The 18,892-nt window shown below is 56.9% G+C and overlaps 1 protein-coding gene across 5 annotated transcripts; it reads left to right on the top strand.

Annotated features, from left to right (window-relative positions):
* The first annotated feature begins 1,713 nt into the window (after positions 1-1,713).
* Positions 1,714-18,829, top strand: FLCN (folliculin). Of its 5 annotated transcripts, none has more exons than XM_022560824.3 (12): positions 1,714-1,887; positions 5,945-6,217; positions 7,493-7,639; positions 8,587-8,808; positions 9,648-9,808; positions 11,406-11,497; positions 12,983-13,158; positions 14,557-14,670; positions 15,419-15,542; positions 16,529-16,660; positions 16,775-16,880; positions 17,543-18,829. In XM_022560824.3, exons 2-12 carry the CDS (start codon positions 5,969-5,971, stop codon positions 17,742-17,744), a joined length of 1,725 nt encoding a protein of 574 aa, XP_022416532.1. In that variant the 5' UTR covers positions 1,714-1,887; positions 5,945-5,968; the 3' UTR covers positions 17,745-18,829. The 5 variants fall into 5 exon arrangements, with proteins under 5 accessions (XP_022416532.1, XP_022416530.1, XP_022416531.1 ...); XM_022560822.3 differs by having other exon boundaries at positions 5,942-6,217; XM_022560823.2 differs by lacking the exon at positions 1,714-1,887 and adding an exon at positions 1,903-2,026.
* The last annotated feature ends 63 nt before the right edge of the window (positions 18,830-18,892 follow it).

Below are 18,892 nucleotides of genomic sequence, written 5' to 3'. Positions count from 1 at the left end.
CTGAAAACTAATTCAGGGACATGGTGGTTTTGACTCAAAGATAAAGCCCAGCTGTATTCTATAGCTACACAAGGGCATATGTTAGGGAGAGTGCACCTGAAAACCTCAAAGCACATTTTCACAGTGAGACTTTTTACTTTTCTCTCTTCACTTGGCTCTGTGGTCTTGGCCACTGGCATCCGTGAAGCACCCTCCCAGTCTGGATGCTCAGCTGTCAATACATCCCCAGTAAAGCCCCTTCGTTTGGCAGTAGGAAGGCAGAAAAGCATCAAGAAATCTTCAATTCTGATTGACCCCATTTCAGTGATGGAAAAACATGTTCTGGACTATAAATGCCAGGCAAGAGTACATCCAACACTTTTGGTAACATTTCTTAAGATTCCTGTTATGGGATAGAAGCTCTGAGTTCAGCATGGTATTTCATTTAGTTGAGCATTATTGGGGATTATTGCCACCTATACTTTGTGAACATTGCTGCTGAGTTTTGATCGCCTTTCCCACTGATAGGGTGGGTTACATTTTCTGACCTCTGAGATGTCCCTTTCGTTGAATGTCCCTAAAAGTTTATCCTCTTTGAGTCAGTTTAATTAACCCTTGGTACAATTCACTAATTCAAGGAATTGGCCTGTAGTTGTTACTTTTAAACAGATTTATAGATTTATTTGAGAAAGCACCTCCAAAAGTGGTGCTGGCAAAGATATTAATGGCATAAATGGGGTCGAGCTGCCGTCGAATGCGCGTTGAGTTTTATTGAAAATGTCAGTGGTTGAATAAACCTTCCTTCACTTGGGACCTCCATTAGCCTATCATCATGGAAATAAGGATAATCTGATCAAGATGGTGTCCTCCAGTGACAAACTGAGGAAGTTAATTCTTGGAATTAAAGTTACAAAATGAAAAAGCAATTTTTTTTCTTGGCTTAAAACCCGACTAACCAATGTTTCAAGAACAACTACCACTAAGAGAAAATGGGAAATAACAAGATTACAGTTGTTGGAAATGTTTTCTTTTACAAGTTGGAAAGGCACAGACATACTAGGAGGCTGCAAACATTTCTGGAACCTTTCCACTAAGGCTTTCAAAGAGCATTTGGCAAACTCAGTAAAATTCATGAGCCATAGAGAAGCGGCCCCGCAAGTCAACCAGCGGCCCTCGGACACGTCACATCACGTCCTGAGGGCTTTCGGACTGACCTCTAAGTACACAGCCTGAATAAAAGGCGCCCAGGTTCAAGAAGATTATCACTCGATAACTACGTTTTTTTAAAAAACGACGCGCTGCTGGGTAGGGAAGAGAGGGAGACAGTCGCGCACGCGCACCCCACCCCGCCTTCCCCGGCGTCGCGCAGTTCGTGCGTCACCGGGCGACCGTCTTCCGCCCCGCCCCCTGACCGCACGTTCCACCGAAGACTGGTTCCAACGGAAATTTAATGAAAACTAACGGTGAAACCAAAAGGAATTACAGCGTCATTTATAACGTCGCGACGTTCTCTTTCTTTCTTCCTTCGGTGTGGACTGGGAGTCCTAGGATAGATATATTTTTCCTCAAATCTCTTTAAAAACTTTTTTTAATTAAAGCATCCTTCCCCCCTTCTGGAATGGTTTCCTCCGCCGCCCCCGCCCGCGCGGGCGGAACCACTCCGGGCTTCTCAGTGGGGGCACAGGCTGGGGCGGCGGAGGGGGTCGGGCAGCTGCTGCAGCGTTCCGCCAGACTTTGGAGCTGCCGGGCTCGTGCTGTCTTCCCGGGCTGCGAGTCTGGTGGGGCTCCGCGCGCCTCGCGGGGTGGGGGCGTCGGACGGCCCGCTCCCCCTCCTCGGCCCGGGCGGTGGTACCTCCCGGCCGAGTCACGCGCCCCGAGGCGGGCGCGGCGGATCTGTGAGGGTACACGGTGAGGAGAGCCACTTCGCGGACCCGGAGGGAGGCCGAGAGAGTGGGGAGGGGGATAGGGCCGGAGACCCAGGAGGGGGGCGCGGCGCGGCGCGACGCGACCTGGAGCTTGGAGCCAGGGCGGGTCCCCGGCCTGTCCGGTCAGTCGGGCCGCGCGGTCCAGGGCGAGGGGGGCCGAGCCCGCCGGCCGGGGAAGCCGGGCTGAGGGGCGGGGTGGCAGGGTTCGGCGACCCTGGAGCTGAGGGGGCGACCAGTATGGCGGGTACGGTCGGGCGCGGCCTGGTTGCGGAAGGGGTGGGTCGCGGCGGCCGGAGGCACTGGGTCCCCAGCGCGGGGGTACTTGGCAGCCCTGCGGGGGCCCTCGGAGTGGCCGGGGGACCCGGGTCTCCGAGAGGACATGCTGAGGCGCCAGGTTACCAGTGGTTGAGTGACAGTGGCGCGACGCCGCGGTACCTTCGGGTGTCACACGTCTGTCCCCCGTGCACGAGGCCGGGCCGCCGTCGGGGTGCTGCAGCGTGTGTGATGCGGGTCGAGAGCTGCCGGGCTCAGCGCATCCTTAACCTTCCGTGGTCCTCGGGCGGACCGCAGTGGGGTAGAGGGACCCGGGCCAGGGTGCACCGCGGGAGGGGGTCGTGCCCACGGCACTGTCGCGATGGGAGGGGGCGTGGACAGGACCCTACCCTTCAGGGTGTAATGTTGAGCCTGTCGGGCGGGGGAGGGTTTTTGCCTCTTGGTTTCTGGAAGGCTGGTTGGAAAGGAAGGACTGTTGGGCATCCGGTAAAGACAGATTGGAATCCGAGAGTGAGTGGAGACCCGGCCTCATGCTGCCCGAGTTCGGGTGCCACGGGCCGTAGTCCCCTCCCAGGCCTGTGGGGCTCAGCTTTAGGTTAGTGCCGAGAGAGGTATTTGGACCTGTCGGAGGTCACCTGGCTGCTCGGGGCTGGAGACAGACGTTTTTCCACGTGCGCAGGTCGGGAGAGCTAAGTTTTATCTAGGCTGTGGCACCCCTGATTCCAGTAGTCAGAACTCTTGTCAGACAGGAGTGCTTCCCGTTTAAAGCAAAGTAAGAGTAGCCTGTCCCACGGGAAGTAGCTTAGCAACATCACCTCTGCTCTCTCCTTCCCACGTAAGGGTGGGCCTGTGGTCGGAAGGGTTAAATGGGCATGATGTGGGTGCTGCCCCCTTATAACCAAGAGCAGGAAGGATGAGGACTTTATATTTTTAAATATCTTATGTTTTATATAGACATTTAAATATAAGTACCTGTATCACAAGGGCTCCTTTATGAAACATGGCTGTAGACTTTGACCACAACATCGGCTTTCTGTCGCTTGCTGCTTACAAGGCAAGTGGCCTGCTGAACCACTCAGAACCACATCCTCTGTGTGATGTTCTCATTTGAGATCGGCTGTAAGCTGCTTGCATTTTTTTTTTTTTCCCATGCCCACTGCTCTTAGAATTGGCTCTGATTTTTTTCCTTACCTAGAAAGCGTCAGGTCTTAGAGCTGAGGTATTGACCGCCGTTGCAGTGCCTGACTCGTTTGGCAATGGCCTTGCTGGCTGTCACCTGGGCGGGGTGGTGGCTGTGTGGTCCTGCTGGGTGTAGAGGTTCGTGTTGACATCATCCACGAGCATCCCCCTTTCTGTGGCAACAACTGTCCTCTCCCCAGGCAGCTCCTAAATTCACTTGTCTACCCCCCGTCAGATTGGTGCCCACTGTGTGTCGGGAGCTGAGAGAGGTGGCTGGGTGTGAGCACTGCTGAGGGCCCTCTCTGAGCAGGGGGCGTGCAGGGAGAGGCCGCGCGCGAGGAGCGAGCCGCTGGAGGGCTGGGGGCGGCGTTCAGGGCCTTCCTCACCGGCCCTGCCCTCCTGGCCCTCTGCTGTTAGAATCTCCATGGAGCTCAAGGTCTTCCAGCTAAATGTCCTCCTGTCTTAAACTGTCTTCTGTCCCACTGCTCAGCTCCCTCCGGGAGCCCTCCGTGCCCTGGCTCGCCATGGCCTCCAGCTGCCCTTCCTGTCCCCTGTCCGACCCCCAGATGTCTCCTTTGGGTTGGCCTCTGCCGCTCCTACTAGCCTGTGCGGGCAGGTGGGCGGCCCACGTCAGCTGAGTGGTTGACCGCAGACATCAGGTGGTGGCAGAGCGAGCAGGCGCGTAGCGAAGTGGCTCCAAGTGTGGCCACCAGCGGGAGGCCTCTCGAGGGCCCGTGGAGGGACCCAGTGGGCGAGGGTGCCGCTCCCCGGGACCCGCTCCACAGACTCCCTGCCCCCGCCGTGCATGTTCACACTGTCTGCTGCCTTCCTCTGTCCTCCGGGTTCAGCGTCCCGAGCAGGTGCCTCTGACTTGCCAGGCCACGCTCAGGCCTGCGCCTGCCGACCAGGGGGTGAGCACAGAGCATGTCTGACCTTTGATTCCGTAATGGGGGGTGGCGTTCTCCAGTGGATCCTGCCGGTGTCCACTACGCAGTCAGACGTCGGTAACTGAAATTGTCCTTCACTGTTTTGAGCACGGCTGTCCAAGAGAACTTTCTGTGGTGATAGAAATGTCCCTCCCACGGTCTGTGCTGTCCTTTTAAAATGGTGGCCGCGAGCCACATGTGGCTGGTGAGACAGGAAGGGGGCCCTTCATCGTCGTTAATTCGGATCTGAGCTGCCACACGTGGCTCTTGGATGCTGTGGCCTGGAGAAGACTTGTTCCCACTTTAGCCTGGCTCCCAGGCCCTGCTGTGTCACACGTGTCACGTCGGCTGGGCGGTCACTGTCCCGCCTCTGTTCCTCCACTACCTGCTGGAGCCTAGTGGACAGACGCCCCACCTTTAAGGTTTCCCCGCAGAGGGCAGTGCGCCTGCGTCCCCGCCACGCCCTCCCCGCCCTCTGCTGCCCTCCTCCGGGGCGATTCTGCTCACGTGGTCTCCGGCGTGATACTGGACTTCGCCTCACTGCCTGTCCTCCTTTGTCATCTTGACCAGCTCTTCCTCCCTCCCACGCCTGAGCTCTGGGGCCCAGGTCCCCCAGCGCTGGCTGCCCCACTCCCATCTCCCGTGGCCTGTCATCGTCATCTCCACCGGAGGCTTAGTAGGCGCTGCTCTCGGCCGTCTTCTGCCACCCGCACGTCCCCCGCTTCCTTCTTTGTTCTCTGCAGTCCGCCCGTGAGCAGCGTCTGCATATCTCTTTGGGACACACTCACGCTCTGACGGTCCTCAGCGCCTTCCCCCGCCCACCCTGGCCCAGGCCAGCTCGCTTCCCTGCGTCCGCCCTGGCTCCTGCACAGTGGCCAGGACGACCTTTTAAAATAACATTCTAATTTATTGTGTTTCTCATCAGAACCCACCAAAGGTTCTCTGATGTTTGAAGAAAAGTTCAGGGTCTTACCATGGCCTAGAAGGGTCCCTAAAATCCACCTCTTGCTTGTCTTCTGCCCTCACCCCCCGGCTCTGCAGACATTCAGGCCCCGTCACGGCCCCTCCTCAGCCCCCGTGGTGCCCTCTGTTCCTTCCGCTGTCACCTGGGAGTCCTTTTATCCGAAACTACATCCCCCCTCCTCTAGTGTTTTTCTGTCCTGGGCCCCTGTCCTTGTCTCCCTAATGCGGTCACCGCACTAGGGGAAGCGGTGTGCCGTGTGTCCCTGCCCTCCTGGAAGGTAAGCTCCGTGAGGCAGCATCACATCACCTGAAACATCGCCCGGCACACGGGAGCCGCTCCACTGCTGTCCATGGAACAGATGCCCCCAGGGCGGCGGCGTGTGTGTGTGTCTGTGTGTCCGTCCCCATCTGCCCACCTCGTGGCCCTCCCGGCACAGTCCTGACTGAAGGGTTTCTGTGTGATCCGCATTAAGTTTCCTCTCCTCTTTGTCCTAACTCCTTGTGGACAGGGACGGTGTCTGCTTTGTGTCCCCTGCCGCCGATGCAGTGCTGGCCCAGAGTGGGTGCTGGGCAGTGCTGCCTGGCTGGGTGACCTGCCTCTGCTGGACAGAAGCCCGTTGAGGACAGCAGAGGTCGCTGGGCTCCGGAGCCGGCAGGTTCTGGGGCCAGCTCATGGCATCTCCCTCCTCTCCCCAGCAGGCCTGGCACAGCCTCCAGGGCGCCATGAATGCCATCGTCGCGCTCTGTCACTTCTGCGAGCTCCACGGCCCCCGCACGCTCTTCTGCACAGAGGTCCTGCACGCCCCGCTTCCGCAAGGGGCGGGGAGCGGGGACGGCGCCGGCCGGGGCGAGCACGCTGAGGAGGAGGAGGGCGGCATCCAGATGAGCAGCCGCCTCCGTGCCCACAGCCCGGCGGAAGGGGCCAGCGCGGAGTCCAGCAGCCCGGGGCCGAAGAAGTCGGACATGTGCGAGGCCAGTGTCTCCTGGGGCGTCGGGGGCGTTTCTTCTCCGCCGGCGCTCGGGCTTGACCTCCTGGGGGCGGACAGGAGGCCGCACGCCCTGGGCGTGGCCTCACGGGCGTGGGCCGTGTGGTGTGCGCTTGCTGCTTTCCTTCCCTCCGGTCCTTTCCCTTCGTCCCAGCTTTAGCTTGTTCAAGCCACCCTGCCAGCCGACGCTGGCCACCACCGTGGGGCCTGCCCTTCCGGCCTCGCCTCGCTCACTCGTGTCCATGCGCTGCCTTCTCGGCTCCCGTCCGCTCAGTCTGGCGTCCTCCTCGCGGGCACCCTGCCCGCTTCGTGAGCTCTGGGGGATGAAGGTTAGGTCCCCGCACCAGGCCGCTTCTTCACGTGGAGCCCTGGGTCGGGACTGGAAATCAGGCTGGCGTTGGACCTGTCACTACAGGGTGGACAACGATCCAGCTGTGTTAGCTTCGTTCCATTGAGAAGCAGTCGCTGAGCTCGAGCTTGACTGATTCATTGTGAGGGATCAAGGGTGGGGAGCAGAGGTGGGGAGGGCCCTCTGCTGTGAACGGCCGCTGCCTGTGATGGAGAGGCAGGCAGGAAGGAGGCCTGCGCGGTGGGGGCCTTGGGGGCGGGTCCTTGAGCTGGAATGGCCTTGGGAGGCGTCCTGCATCGCCCAGGGAGGGGCTGGCTCCAGGGCCTCTGTGCGCAGTCCCAGGTTGGGGGCTGCCACCGGGGCTCACAACATTGGCGCCAACGTGACAGTGGCTTCAGAGGGGCAGCAGCCAGGGCCGCCGGTCCGGTCCCTTCCCCATGGCAGGGGGTCTGAGCATGTGTTCTCAGGCGGCCACGCCAGTGCCAGAGTGTGGCAGCCTCCCTTGGCACGAGGTCCCTGCCAAGTGGTCGTGCCCGGATCGAGGACGGAGGGTCCGGGCCTCAGTTTTGCCACCTGTGAGGTGGGGATTCTCCTGGTAACTGTCTCACAGGTTTGCTCCTTGGATTAGGTGAGGTGATGGGTACAGAGCTCTTCGGGATCCCTGCTGCATAAGTGCCAGTAGATGAGGTCCAGTGACCTCTGTGTTCAGTAGATTCGATGCCCTCTGACGACCTTTGTGATGTGTGCATCCTGACTTTCCTACTCGGGAAACACGGAAATCCTCAGTCAAGTATAACTCTAGGAGCCGGTTGTTCTTATGTGAAAACAGATTGAATTTTCTGCTTGAGATTTGCATAAGAGTCAGCAAGCATGTTGCTGGCTAACTGGTTTTCTTCTCTTTCTCGTGGGCAGGGCTGCCGGTCACTTGCTGCAGGGCATCCCGGGTACATCAGCCATGACAAGGAGACCTCGATCAAGTACGTCAGTCACCAGCACCCCAACCACCCCCAGCTCTTCAGCATCGTCCGCCAGGCCTGTGTGCGGAGCCTGAGCTGCGAGGTGAGCACCCGTGACCCGGGGCCTCTGCGAGAGTCGCTCACGTGCGTGCCAGCACGCCCTGAGCAAGCTCGGTGTCGGTTACGGGAAGGAAGGCAGACGGCAGCCCGGAGACGGCCGGGCAGGTCCCGGAGTGAGTCACGTTGCACCCTGGTTCGTTGCTAACTTACCATTTTAAGCACCAGGCTTTCGTTATTCGTTCTTCGTGGACGTGTTGCTAAGGTGTGAAGTGTTTGTAGGTGTGTGGCTCCCATCAGATGTCACCTTCGTGTCGTCTCTGTCACGTCAGAGCCTCAGTGCTCATCACGTGCTCTCTTAGCCGACCGAGGCGTGAGTCTGTGTTTCTAAGACACGTGGCTGCCGTTGTCGAGTTGTCTTAGCCTCTGTGTCTTTGTCACAGAGAGTTCACAGCCTAGTCGCTCCCACTTCCTGTCACTGCCCCACTTGATCGTCCTCACTGCTGCCATGTGCCCGCCTGGCTGTGTCCCTGCCGGTGGGCAGCTGATCGTGTCTGGTGGGGTTGTGTGTAAGAGTGGGTGTGGTGTGAGGGAGACCCACGTTCTCTCCTACACATAACATATGCAGATTTTTTATTACGTGGACTCTGCAGTGGCTGTTTTGACTTGCCAGTTCTCTGGTATGTTCCAGATGAGTGATGTTGGCAAATCTGAGCCTGGGGTAGATGTAATACTTGTATACGAGTTATTTATGACTCAAGGTAAGAAAAATTAACGAACCTACTGGTCCTTGGGTTTCATGGTAACGAACGTTCTCTTTAGGAAGTTCGGTCACGAGAGAGATGAGCAGAGTTTTCCTTTCTCATCCCTGCCCTTTCCCCTCTCCCTGTAACTGATGCTGACTAATTAGCGCAGAAAGAAGAGTGAGCAGGAGGGTTTGAGTGCTGCAGCACGCAGAGGGCGGTGTCCTGCAGCGCTGTCCTTGTGTCCCAGGTGTGCCCCGGCCGCGAGGGCCCCATCTTTTTTGGGGACGAGCAGCACGGCTTTGTGTTCAGCCACACATTCTTCATCAAGGACAGCCTGGCCCGGGGCTTCCAGCGCTGGTACAGCATCATCGCCATCATGATGGACCGCATCTACCTCATCAACTCCTGGCCCTTCCTGCTGGGCAAGATCCGTGGGATCATCGACGAGCTCCAGGGCAAGGCGCTCAAGGTGGCCCCGAGGCAGGGCAGTGGGTGGCGGGGAGGGAGGGCTGTGTGCGAGGGGCCAGGAGCAGGGCAGCGTTCCTGCCTGGGGGGTCCCCTGGCCGCAGCGGAGTCGGAGTTGCGGCGATAGGCCCGGGGCCAGCCGGTCCTGCTGGCTTCAGTGTCTCTCTCGAGTCTGTCGTTGTCTTGCTTCTCGCTTGGCTCTGCCTTTACTGCAGTCAGAGGCCTGGTTTGATCCCCGCTGTCTCTGCTTCCTCTGACCATCATTTCAGCAGCCTGTCCACTAGTGGTGTGACAGACCTGCACCTACCATGCATCTCCAGCCACAGCCCTGCATCTCCAGGGCCGCCCAGGATAGGCCAGTGGTGCTCTGGGAACAAACAGTGCTTAAGCCCCAGCAGCGTGTTTATGTCCATCGCAGGCAAGCAGGGGTCTGCGCGCTGTGGTCAGGCTGGAGTGGTGTTGCTGCCCAGTTGCCTGCTGGGGTGCACAGGTGGGGCTGGAGGCCGGGCTCCTCTCCCCCCTCGCAGGAAGTGGTCACGTGTCCCGCCCACACAGGGTCTGAGCAGCGGAAGCCCCCCGTGCCTGGAAACGGGGGTGCCTGGAAAGCGCAGATGCCCCCTGAGCCCCGTCACGTGCCGAAGAGTCGGTGTTGGGGAGGCCGCAGGAGAGACTCCTAACTGAGCCTCTTGTCAGGTGGCTTCTGATCCAGCGGGGGGACAAAGCTGTTCTCTTTGGGATGAGACCCGGGGCCCTTCTTTGCTCTTGGCCCAGAGAGCAGACTGGGGCCTGGGCTGCTGGCTGCTTTTGTCGTTAAGGGTCTTTCCCCTTCCTCTTGTGTGTCAGGTGTTTGAGGCAGAGCAGTTTGGGTGCCCACAGCGTGCCCAGAGGATGAACACTGCTTTCACACCGTTCCTGCACCAAAGGAACGGCAACGCTGCCCGCTCGCTGACGTCCTTGACGAACGATGACAGCTTGTGGGCGTGCCTGCACACCTCCTTCGCCTGGTAACCAGACTCGGTCTTCTCGTGGCCGCTGGGGCGTTGGCCGGACTGTGCCCAGCTTGGGGGGGACAGTTGCTGACAGGTCTGTGCTGTGACGCGTGAGTCCTGAACTGGGTTCAGTCCTTCTCGCCTCTGAGTGCGTGGAAGGCGCGTTAAGGCGGAGCTCCCTTCCCAGCGAGATTTTGAGCTGAAGTTCCTAGACCGAGACCAGTGGTCTCCCTCTCTGTGAGCAGCAGCAAGTCCTTGTCTTGCACAGCACTTGTGAGTCAGGACCCAGACGGGGGCTGAGCTGGGCCGCTCTGGCCCTGGTCCTTAGGTGGAGCTGCTGTCGTGTGAAGGCTGGGCTCCCTCGGGGCTGGCAGGTCGGTCTGGCCGTGGGCGGGAGGCCTCTGCTCGCCACGGTCATGCGGGTGATCCGGGGAGAGCGAGGTGGGCTCTGCTGGCTCTCACGACCCAGCCTCAGCAGCACACGGGCCCTGCCTGCACCTGGTTGTTAGAAGTAGCTCAGCCTAGGCGGGAGGGGAGGACCGGGCCCCGCTGTTGGAAGGGAGGAGTACCGACAGATTTGTGGACACACTTAGAAACCACCACAGTCTGTCCTCCGGTCACAGGTTGTTTCTCTTCCTCCCACTGCAGGATATGTTCCTTCCAAAGACTCCCCAGGTTCTCATTCCTGTGCAGCATCACCTAAATCAGGTCCTGGTGTGGGTGACGTTCCTCACATGTAATCCTAGAGTGCAGCTTCTGAGAACCTGCAAACTAAAGAGAAAAATATTTGTCTCCCCCACCCGGCAGACAGTTCCTCTTGTCTTTTAGAAATTATTATTATTATTATTATTATTTTGCGTTACACAGGCCTCTCACTGTTGTGGCCTCTCCCGTTGCGGAGCACATGCTCCGGACGCGCAGGCCCAGCGGCCATGGCTCATGGGCCCAGCCGCTCCGCGGCATGCGGGATCCTCCCAGACCATGGCACGAACCCGTGTCCCCTGCATCGGCAGGCGGGCTCTCAACCACTGTGCCACCAGGGAAGCCCCTAGGAATTATTTTAATTTGGGAAAATTTCAGACAGACCCAAAGTATAATACTACAAGGAACTTCACACCCTCCTACTTCAGCAGTTAGCGACATTTCACTGCTTTTTCATCTGTCCTTCACTTTTTTTTTTCTGGAATGTTTTTTAAAGCAAATCTTAGTTGTATCATTTCAACCATAAACCCATTATCACATGCAACAAAATGGACTCATTGCTTAGCATCATCCAGCCCAGTCCAAGTTCACTTTTCCTGCTTTGCCTCAGAGTTGACTCTGGCATTGGGACCAGCGCACCACCACACAGGGCGCGGATCGTGCCAGGCCTCTTAGTCTAGAGCAGCGCCTCGTGTGCCTCTGCCCCAACCTCCCTGCCTTTTGTTAGAGGCCTGGGCTGTGCGTCCTGTAGGAACCCCTCTGGCTGATCGAATCCTCGTGGTGGTACCCAACTTGTTCTTTTATGCCCATGTTTTCTGTTAACCAGTCGTTAGCTCAGGAGGGTTTATTGGCTTCGGGTCTAGTTTTCCTTTTGGCGAGAACACCGCATAGGTGGCACTGTGTTTCCCAGGCTCCTGAAGGCGTGCGGCAGCCGGCTGACCGAGAAGCTCCTGGAAGGCGCGCCCACTGAGGACACCTTGGTCCAGATGGAGCAGCTGGCGGGTGAGCTGGGAGGTGCCTGTGCTGGGAGCCTCTGCCGGCGGTGGCCTGGGGTCGGCCCGCCCTCAGCTCCCCTCTCCTCCATCCCAGCAGAGATAGCTGGCGGAGGGGGCCCCAGGAGCCGTGTCTACAAAAGCTCGCCCTTTGCTCTTCGTGGTTTTATTGTGATTTCCTGCCTCATCTTCCCTGACAGTCACGTGTAAGAGTCTGTCCGGGCAGGTTGGGAAAGACAATCCCCGGGGCTGTCGCTCTGGAGAGGTGGGTTGAGTGAGGCTTTTGTGTCCCTATCGTACAAGAAGCACTTACTCGGCCTGTCTGGATGGGGACCTGCTCTCTGCTCTTCAACAGTAAAATGTTGTCCTTTAGTTGGACCCGAGGTTTTCATCATGGCGGTGGTTCCCAAGCCTCCTGGTAACTGGGCGGCCCTCCCCAGGTTTGCAATCAGATCTCCACATCTGGGTGTTCTAAGTAACTGCCCAGGGGAGTCTGGGAGTCTGCTTTTCTTTTGGAAATGGTTGGATTTTCAGTGACATAGGTCCAGGATCTCAAATGTGGGGCGGGGTGAACGAGACTCATGATGCGTCTTGTGTGTCCTCTGTTACAACGTGCTTCTTTTTGCAAATGATTGACCTTAACAAGCTGGAGCTGTTTGGAACTTGTTCCTGTCGTCCGGTGACCTGCACCTGAGCAGGCTTCCCTGCGAAGGGGAGGGCGGGCGGGTTCATCAAGGGCAGGGCTCGCTCGGAGAAGACAGAAGCGTGGTCCACTTCCGCGCCCTCACGGTATGGCTGGCCCGGAACCATTTATCGGAGCGATGACACGTTTCTAGGTTAGTGACGGTGGCAAGGGCAGTCTGCTGGTGAGATTTATTTGCATGGAGAGCCGAGTGCGTCGGGGGAGAGGAGTGCAGGCGTGCGGTGCTCACTGTCTCGTCTTGGGTCGTATTTTGGTCACAGGGTGAGCATAGGGGTTCAGAGCACACGCTGCAGCCTCTACAGACCTGCCTTCAGCTCCGGGCTCCAAGATGTGTGTGTTCTGTGCGCACAGCAAGGCCCCTTCACGCGAGCTGTGCAGTGAGGATGCTGCATTCCTGGGGTTGTCGTGACGATGAATTGAGATAGCAGATACTCCTTTCTGTAAGACGGGGAGAGCAGTACTGACCCAGGGCAGGCGAGAGGATTAAAGGACAGAATGTGTGGACATCTTTAGGGGAGCGCCCACACACTGTTAGCGTCCTTAGCGCTGACTTGACTTTTCCAACCGGCAGTGGACAGAACATAGCAGACTGAACACTCCTGGCCCACCCCAGGACTCCAGTGGCAGCAGGTAGTGTAGACAGCTGGTCCGAACCAGAAATCAGTAGCCTTCTGGCCGGTTTAACCACGAGATGCCTTGGGCTGAAGTGGTCGTGTGCAAAGACTTGCATCCAGAGAGCAAAGGAATCTAGGGACGCACATTTCGTAACTGAATTTGTTGTCTGTCTTGCAGACTTGGAAGAGGAATCGGAAAGCTGGGGCAGCTCTGAGGCTGGAGAGGAGGAGAAAGAGGGGGCCGAGGGGCGGGAGCCGACCAAGTGCCCAGCGGATTCGTCCTTGCTCTCAGACTGTGGAAACTGGCAGCCCCGAAAGCTCTCTGTCTTTAAATCCCTTCGGCACATGAGGCAGGTAGGCGGTAGAGAGGTAGAGCCCGGATCAGAAACTCGGGACAAGAGCCCCGTCCTCTCCTTCCGGCTCATCTCCATCCAGCACGCCTTTTTCTTTGGGTCTGTTGTGTTCAGGGGTGACCAGGAACCTTCTTGGTGGGTGGCTGAAGATGACAGGGGGCATCTGGGGTGTCTTAGCCCCAGGCTCAGTGAGGATGGAGGGGGTTTCTCTAAAGAAAGGCCCAACGGTTGGCTTCTCATGGCTCTCTAATCTTGTCATTCTGGAACCTTCTAAAGGAATTGAACAGCATTGTTGGTTTGCACACAGCGTAGATGCTTTGCAAATTGAAAACAGTGGCCTTTCTTACAAAGAACTGGAAACAACCTGAACGTGCGACCCTAGGAGTTGCATCCGAGCAACGGCCCGTTGTTCGCTAGGAGCCGCGGGAGCCTGCACCGCGGGGGGCGGGGCGGGGGCGGGGCTGCTCGCCGCACGGGAGGGCAGCGGGAGTGACCGCTAGATCACAAAGCAGGCTGGCCTTTCGTAGACCCTCTCTCTGCTTACTTTTACATTGAGCATGAATTCTATCAGAAAACAGTTATTTTTACTTTGGAAAATGAAGTAAAGCCTGGTTTACCAGGAGGTGTTCTGTGGGGCTTTGGGGTGAAAACCATTCATTTAAATCGTCCTTGATTTGGCCGCAGTCCTTGTTGATTACAGTGGGTTACAGCTAATGTGGATTACAGCTGGAGGGGATCTTGAATTCCACCGGAGGTGGGAGTCCTTGGGGGCTGGTAGGGTTTGGTAAAAGGCAGTGTCACAGCCTCCTCTTTTTTTCTGGCCATGTTCACAAGCCCTAAGACAACAGGCTGAGCTCTTCTAAAATGTCAGTGCCATGGAGTTAATTGGAGTTGATTAAAGCAGGATAAAAACAGGACAGATGAGGAAGTCACAAGCCCTAGATTGAGAGACTCACAGCCCAGAGGACATGGTTAGAGGCCGGGGCTCCGGACGGGGGTCCACTCAGCGGGGCGGCCCTGGGCTGCTGGCATCTAGACTGAGCTTTCCCTCAGTGCTGAAGACTCATAACCCTGGCTCTCTCTCAAGTGGTTAGGCCAAAGTTAAGGGTGTAGAGAGAGAGGGTACATGTTGCAAAAAACTAATACTTTATCTGCTTCAAATCTTTAAAAATAGAATTGGGGAAAAGATCTTGGAGTGTACAAGAGCCCTGGGGTCGGACCTTCAGGTGTGAGCACAGGGCCATCCCTCCTCCTGGTTTCGGGCAAGTCACCCAGCCTCCCCGAGGAGATAGGTGACTTCCGCTCTCCTGCCCGTCTTCCTTCACTCTATGGAGAAAGTTTCTAGACGAACACACAAATAGCTTCCTCTGGACAGAAAGCAGTGCACCCTGTTTTTCAGGTCCTGGGTGCCCCATCTTTCCGCACACTGGCCTGGCACGTCCTCATGGGGAACCAGGTGATCTGGAAAAGTAGAGACGCAGACCTTGTCCATTCAGCCTTTGAAGTTCTTCGGGTGAGAGGATCTTCTTTCCTTTGTGTTTTGTGGCAGGACGGTATTGGCCTAGTGGGTTTTTTAAAAATCTGTTAAGATGTGTCAGAGACTCGTTGCAGAGGTTCATGCCTGAATCTAAGATCTGTGCTTTTCTCCACTGTTAAAAATGGTATTCATCTGTGCTTTCACTGCCGAGGGCCCAGGTTCTATCCCTGGTCAGGGAACTAAGATTCCACAGGCTGCGCAGCGCGGCCAAAAAAAAAAGGAAGAAGTCATTTTTGGCTTTCATTTCGAGCGAGGAGTCTATGCTGTCCTGACAGACTGATCACTCTCCCATCCGCCCTTCCCCAAGCCCCGCATCCCTTTGAGAAGCCACCTGTGCCACAGAGGCGGGCCTGGGTCCCCACGTGGTCCTCTGCACAGAGCCTGATCGACGGGCTGGCCGGAGTGCATGTGTGGCGTGCTGTCTCCGTCCCACAGGTGTAGGGGGGTGCCACGGCCCAGGTCCGGCTCTAAGCGTGCGTGCATGCCAGCCCTCTGCCTGGGCCCGTGAAGGTACAAGACGAAACAATGTCTCAGACAACTTAGAATCCCTTTGGTGGGTGAGGGAAGAGACAAACATCTGTGAAGTCGGAGAATGATAGAAGAGTTAACCCTGCAGAGCGGGCTGGGATGAGAGGGCTCTGGACCGAGCTGCAGGGGGCTCGTGGGGTGTGGGTGAGGGACTCGGGCGGGGCAGTGCTCAGCTCTGGGTTGTTCCATCCTTCAGACCATGCTGCCCGTGGGCTGTGTGCGCGTCATCCCTTACAGCAGCCAGTACGAGGAGGCCTACCGCTGCAACTTCCTGGGGCTCGGCCCCCACGTGCAGATCCCTCCCCACGTGCTGGCCTCAGGTGCGTGCCGTGTCGGTCTGGGCTGAGCCCCTGCACGTCAGGGCTCAGAAGTGAAACCACGTGACTGGACCTCAGCTGTGGGTTTGAGGACCGATGCCTGCTGGCCTCAGGCGGGAAGACCCACGTTGCAGGACCAGCTTTCCCCGTGGCATTGGCTTCTAGTGTCTGTCTTGAAGATGGGTGAGGGTTGGGCTGGGCTGCTCACTGGGGTGTGGTTCTCTGTGGGGCGGCTCAGGGGGCACTGGACTGAGCGTCCGCCTCGTGGTCTTCCTTCCTGTCCGTTCTCCTGTGTTTATCTGCCTGAAATCTGTCCCCGGTGCTCATCAGCTCAGTGGCCCTTGCTCTGCCCCCCTCCGCCCTCAGGACTGATTGACAAGCTTACTGCTCTAGACAGAGAGCCAGGAAGCTGATCGGCATCCCTCATTCTTGGTCTGGGGGGGTCGGGAGTCAGCACATCCCTTTGTGGGTGCACATCCCCGCATCCGGCACGTCTAGGCCTCCTCCAGGCACATCCGTGAGAGCGGTGGGAAGGTTGGTCACAGAGCTGTCACCCTCTCAGCAACCAGGCTGGGCCATGAGTCCAAGAGGCAGTGTTCAGAACACAGGCTCTTGTTTCAGAGATGGGCTTGATATTGTTACCACCACTAGCCATGTGACCTTGTGCAAGTCACTTAGCTTCTCTGAGTCTGTTTCCCCATCTGTAGAATGGGCTGTAGCGGGGCCGCTCTCCCAGGGCTGTTTAGTGTTAGGCCAGTGGAGGTATACGCAGTAATTTGTAGTAATATAATACAGTGCGTTATTAGTTTAACTGAGTCAAAAGTGAACACTTAACTCTTCACAAGCTACCGAAGATTTTAGGTGCCAGTGTTCAGCTCAGGAGGCTGGAGTTTTCCCCAGATGATCTGAGATGATTGGGAGCTGCAAAGGAGGGGCTTTGTCCCGGGGTGAAGAGCACTTGACGGGCAGCATGTCTCGTGTCTCCGCAGAGTTTGCTGTGGTGGTGGAAGTGCACACGGCCGCCCGCTCCAGCCTGCAGCCGGCCGGCTGTGAGGACGAGCCGTCCCTCAGCAAGCACGAGTTTGTTGTGACCAGTGGGAGTGCTGTGGCCGCAGACCGAGGTGGGCGCCGCTGAGCAGGGCCTGCTCTCCCCCCGGCGAGCGGGCTGAGGGGGTGCTGAGGCCGCCCCCACCCTCCCCGTGCTGACCCCCCCGCCGTGCCCCGCTTGTCCCCAGCCGGCCCCACCATCCTGAGTAAAGTGGAAGCAGCTTTGACCAACCAGAATCTGTCGGTGGACGTGGTCGACCAGTGCCTCGTCTGCCTCAAGGAAGAGTGGATGAAGTAAGCGGGTGCCGCCTCGGCCCCTAGAGTCTGTGCTTTCAGGGGAGGGCTGGGCTGCCGGCAGCAGGAGAAGCAGGAGCTGTGGCCAGAGACAGAGGTGAGGCCGTGGCTGCTGCGGGAGGGGGGTGTGGGCGAGAGATGCAGGGCTCCACCACGCGCTGACCTGGCTGGGTGAGCTGGAGCAGGTGAGCCCGCACCCCTGAGCCTCAAGCTGCTCTGTGCTCTCCAAGGGAGGCAGTTATTTTTGATGCTTAGTTAACTTAAGAATTGGAAGGTCGGGTAGCAGATGTTCCCTCCTTATTAAGCAAGTTACTGTATTTCTTCCCGCCTTCTTAGTAATTTTCTGTCAAATTTAATTAGTCAAACATTGTTCTGATTTCAGACAGTACAGTGGAGCTTAGGAGCCACCTGTCCCTTTTATGAATGGGAGGAACATTTGTCTTTTTAATCTTCCTGTTTGGCTGCACCAGCGTCAGCAGCGGTGGGGAAACGGGAGACCCTGGGTGCAGGCGCGAGTCGTCGCTCTGCTGTGCCGCCTCTCCTGTCTCAGTTCCCGCTGTGCCTGCCGAGCCGTTGCTGGTCTTGAAGCCGTTTAGGCCCCAGGACCAGAACTCTGCTGACGGTTCTGCGGTAGCTGAGTGTTTGGTTTTGGTCTTCTGCAGCAAAGTGAAGGTCCTCTTTAAGTTCACCAAGGTGGATAGCCGGCCCAAAGAGGACACACAGAAGCTGCTGAGCATCCTCGGGGCGTCTGAGGAGGACAACGTCAAGCTGCTCAAGTTCTGGATGACAGGCCTGAGCAAGACGTACAAGTCGCACCTCCTGTCCACGGTCCGCAGCCCCATGGCCTCAGAGCCCCGCAGCTGACCCCGTCCCGGGACACTGTGTCTGGGTGGGCCTCCTGGGACGCGGTGACGTCCGTCCTTGCTGCGGAGCTCGGACACAGGTCTCTGATGGCGTTCTCAGGCTGTCCTCCCGTTTCCAAACTGCTGGCATGAAGCTGTTTCCTAGTAAGGAGTGGAAACTGTTGGGGCTGAACTTTGCCCTCTGTGTGGGATGCAGGCCTGGTGTAGTTCTTGGCACCATCCCGCAAGCTATCTGAATTGCTCCAGCCCTGGAGGGGGCAGTGGGAGACTTGTGACAGTCTCCTGCATTCGCGCACCCCTGGGAGAGAAGAGCGTGAGGAAGGTGTGCAGCTCGTGCCTCTCATGGGTGCTGATCTCAGAATTTACAGGGAAACGTGTCAGGCCAGCTCCGCCTGGGGTATCTTAGCCGCAATGTCATACTCTCTCTTGAGGTTGAACCTTTCTGTTCTCAAGTTCAGCAAGGGTTTTCCAGGTAGTGCGAGCATATGTGAGTTTTGTGACTTTTCAGGTTATGCTCTGATCTGTAGTCATTGTTAGTAACCTGGTTTTAAGTTAGGGCTCTGGGAATGCCTTTTGGGGTGGAGTGGATGTTTTCCTCCTCTTTGGATCATCTGGAATTCGTGTTCTGAACTTACCTGACAACCAAGTCTTCTGGCCATGCTCTTCTGTGGTTGCTCTGAAATTACCCTGTAGCTTGAGGACGAGCCCTGATCTTTTTTACACAAAGAGAATACTTTGCTGAAATGTCAAATGGAGTCATTTGACTGGCCTGGCTCACTGGATGTAGAGTTGAGAAGCCCATCATAGTTTTATTCCATATCACTTTGCCCTCTATTGCTTCTTTAAACGTTTACATTTGGCTGCAGTTAAGTTTCAGAGTATGGTAGTGTAAGACTGGTTCATCGTTCCTGTGTACATTTTTAATAAGGATTCATGGTTTGGAAGGATTTTCCGGTAATTTTGCTGATTTGTTTATAGTTTTTTTGTGTTTAATTTATATTTAACAGGAAGACCATGTTTATATGACTAGGTATCGGTATCATGCAAGAACGTTGAAATAATAAAGATATATTTTTATAAACTGTTGACTACGTGGTTTTATTGGTTTGATACCTCAGATTTTCTTGGGATCAATCATAGAAAATAATA

This window comes from Delphinapterus leucas, chromosome 19 (assembly GCF_059928025.1).
Source record: "Delphinapterus leucas isolate spDelLeu-1000000601 "Yukka" chromosome 19, BTC_Dleu_Yukka2, whole genome shotgun sequence".
In the NCBI taxonomy this organism is placed as follows: Eukaryota; Metazoa; Chordata; class Mammalia; order Artiodactyla; family Monodontidae; genus Delphinapterus; species Delphinapterus leucas.
Note: the sequence above shows the minus strand (reverse complement) of the source record. Positions and strands in the feature narration are given on the sequence as shown.

Coding starts and splice junctions, on each gene's coding strand:
- FLCN (XM_022560821.3), top strand. CDS start 5,918: ATGGCATCTCCCTCCTCTCCCCAGCAGGCCTGGCACAGCCTCCAGGGC. Junction 6,218..7,492: donor AGAAGTCGGACATGTGCGAG/GCCAGTGTCTCC, acceptor TCTCGTGGGCAG/GGCTGCCGGTCACTTGCTGC. Junction 13,159..14,556: donor CCCTTCGGCACATGAGGCAG/GTAGGCGGTAGA, acceptor CCTGTTTTTCAG/GTCCTGGGTGCCCCATCTTT.